General features: G+C 35.2%; 1 protein-coding gene across 1 annotated transcript; it reads right to left on the bottom strand.

Moving 5' to 3' along the window:
• Positions 1 to 2,031: 2,031 nt before the first annotated feature.
• LOC137732785 (S-protein homolog 1-like) lies at positions 2,032 to 2,490 on the bottom strand. The gene has a single exon (XM_068472056.2). The coding sequence runs from the start codon at positions 2,488 to 2,490 to the stop codon at positions 2,032 to 2,034; it is 459 nt and encodes a 152-aa protein (XP_068328157.2).

Genomic DNA, 2,490 nt, shown 5'->3' with positions numbered 1-2,490 from the left:
ATAAGTACAAGGTCCTCAGACAAGCATAAAGGTTGATAATTTATACATTGAAGGGCCGAAATTCTCACAAAAGGAGAACCTCTGCCAAATCTTTGAAGACTAATACGTTGCCAAATTTCTCTTCGAAGAACGTACAACCAAAGCCGAAGCATTCCCTTGAAGAATCAACAAGCACTTATGCTAATTCCTTCAAGACGCTTAAAACTTGTAATGACGTTCGATTCAAGATTAAGTCGCCAAGACCCTTGAATCAACAAAATCCCACATTAACATCACCTTTGCCGCGGGTCATACAGAAACCTAGACGTGAAGACTATCCACGCATTATTTCAAGCTCAAAACTTGAAGCAAATCGTTCAATCGTTCGTTCGAGATCAAGTCATCGCAACCCTTGGATCAACAACCTACGCATCTATATCAAATTTGAAGACTCAATCAGAGGAAAATTGTAAACAGAGATTGTAACCCTACAAATTCATTAATACAAATCTACTATGTACATGTGTTCTCGTTTCATTCGTTACAGAATTTTAGTGTTGACAATCAAAACGTGATATCAACGATCCAAACTGTCTTTTTCAATTCACTATGAGATCATGTTTTAAAAAAAGAAGCTCCAGAAAAGGGTTATCGATGATGGAAAATTAAAGGGTAAACGTAAACGACAATCGGATGGTTAGAGTTTGTCACTAAGGTTTATGCATCATGGTATCGAGCATTGGAGTTAACTCCTTCACAAAAATTGTAAGCCATGCCATTACGAGCGGTTCTATATATTTTTCTATTTTTACACACTTGTAAACTAATTATTACTATTTTATTTAATTGTATTGAAGTCATAGGAAAAACACTATTCACAAGGGTTTGGAGTGTTTCAAAAATTCAAATGACTATCTAACCATCGCTAAAGCGTAGAGTATGCGGTCTTGAATGTTGGTATATTTTTTGTCACATTTTCTCATTTCTACGTTAATTATAATGAATTTTTATTAATAATCACTCCCCCTAAAAATACTATTCAGGAGTTTGGAGGGTTGTAAATGTAATCACAAGCGTTGTCGTATTTTTTCACATTGTTCACACTTGTTAATTAATTATTATGAATTTTTAATCGTGCTTTAGTATTTTGTAGGAAAATGAAATTATATGAAGAAAATCATAATAGTTAATTTATAAGTGTGAAAAATATGAACAAATTTGGTAACGTTTGTGATCGCATCATCTACATTTCGGCAATGATTATATAGTAAGGGGTGTGATCAGGAAGAAGCATCTGGGAAAAAAAGGGTAAAGATTACGCATACATGTGGCAGAAGAGGATATAATGACAAGCCCAAGTGGATCAACTTGAATGATTTCAGAGGATCTAAGAGAGAATCGCATGCTGAACTTGCACACAAGATTGCGCATGTATTACCGAACAAATGTCCTACGCCTGAGTGGGCGTCTTGGAAGAATATATTAGCAGTAAGTGGGAGTTAATATATTAGTAATTGTTTTTGTTATATAATATATTTTAATGTGAATTTGGAATTATTTTTTGCATAAAAGGAGTGGTATATTATTGATCGAATGGAGCCCAACCTGATGATTTTTTTGGATGATATATTCAAGAGGCATTATCAGCAGTGGAAGTTTGATGTAACCCGATATGGAGAAGCACCACCAGCAGAGTAGGTTTTTTCTTTTTTTTTTTTAAATGTTATGGACGAATAAATTGGTTTTATATTTGTGTATTTGTGGACACTAGCATAAAATAATTTTTTAATTTCTATTAGGAATAATCATTTAATATGGAAAGCCACTTAGTATTACAGTTATATATAGTCTAGTGGTAATAGGTTCGATTCTCGTGAAAGGTAAATTTGAACCACATTATTGCTAGCCTATTGTGAGCTTAAGTCCACCCTCCTCCTCCTTAGTGTAGACAACATTGTTTGTTCAAAAAAAAAAAAATATAACACTGAAAGAAAGAAGAAATTAAACAAAAGCAAATGGCTTTATTATATTTCTTTCGACTACAATAGGAGCTCAAGGCCTGACATTTCTCTTTATAGAACGGACGCGCAACGGCTTTGGCATCCAGTCGTACTTTTTGACATAATCGCTATGCTTGATTCTGTACAAGTATATTCCATCCTCTCTAGCATTCCATATGCAATGGACTCCCCCACACTCGTCAATAAGTGGATCCTCAGAAATATATGCTTCAATTTCGACATGGCCAACCACTGAGTTCATGCTACAATTCCAAAAGGTGTTAACTACAGAACGAAATTCAAATTCAAGCTGTTCTCCTTTGGTAGAAAGAGTGCGATCAATTACATCGTCTGCAGAATAACAATGGACGTCCAGTCGTTTAGCTTCGAGATCGTTGACAACGCGCACAAAGTGCTTCTTCCCAGGGAAGATATCCGAGGTACTAGGGCAAATGGAGAAGGCAAGAAAGAGTAGAGAATAGGAGAACTGGCGTAATATTGTTCCTTTCAT

The sequence above is a fragment of the Pyrus communis genome, chromosome 16, assembly GCF_041283825.1.
Source record: "Pyrus communis isolate YQ-2024b chromosome 16, ASM4128382v1, whole genome shotgun sequence".
NCBI lineage: Eukaryota > Viridiplantae > Streptophyta > Magnoliopsida > Rosales > Rosaceae > Pyrus > Pyrus communis.
This window is presented reverse-complemented; position numbering and strand designations above follow the sequence as displayed.

Excerpts from the sequence above, each read along its gene's own strand:
- LOC137732785 (XM_068472056.2), bottom strand. The coding sequence starts at position 2,490 with ATGAAAGGAACAATATTACGCCAGTTCTCCTATTCTCTACTCTTTCTT.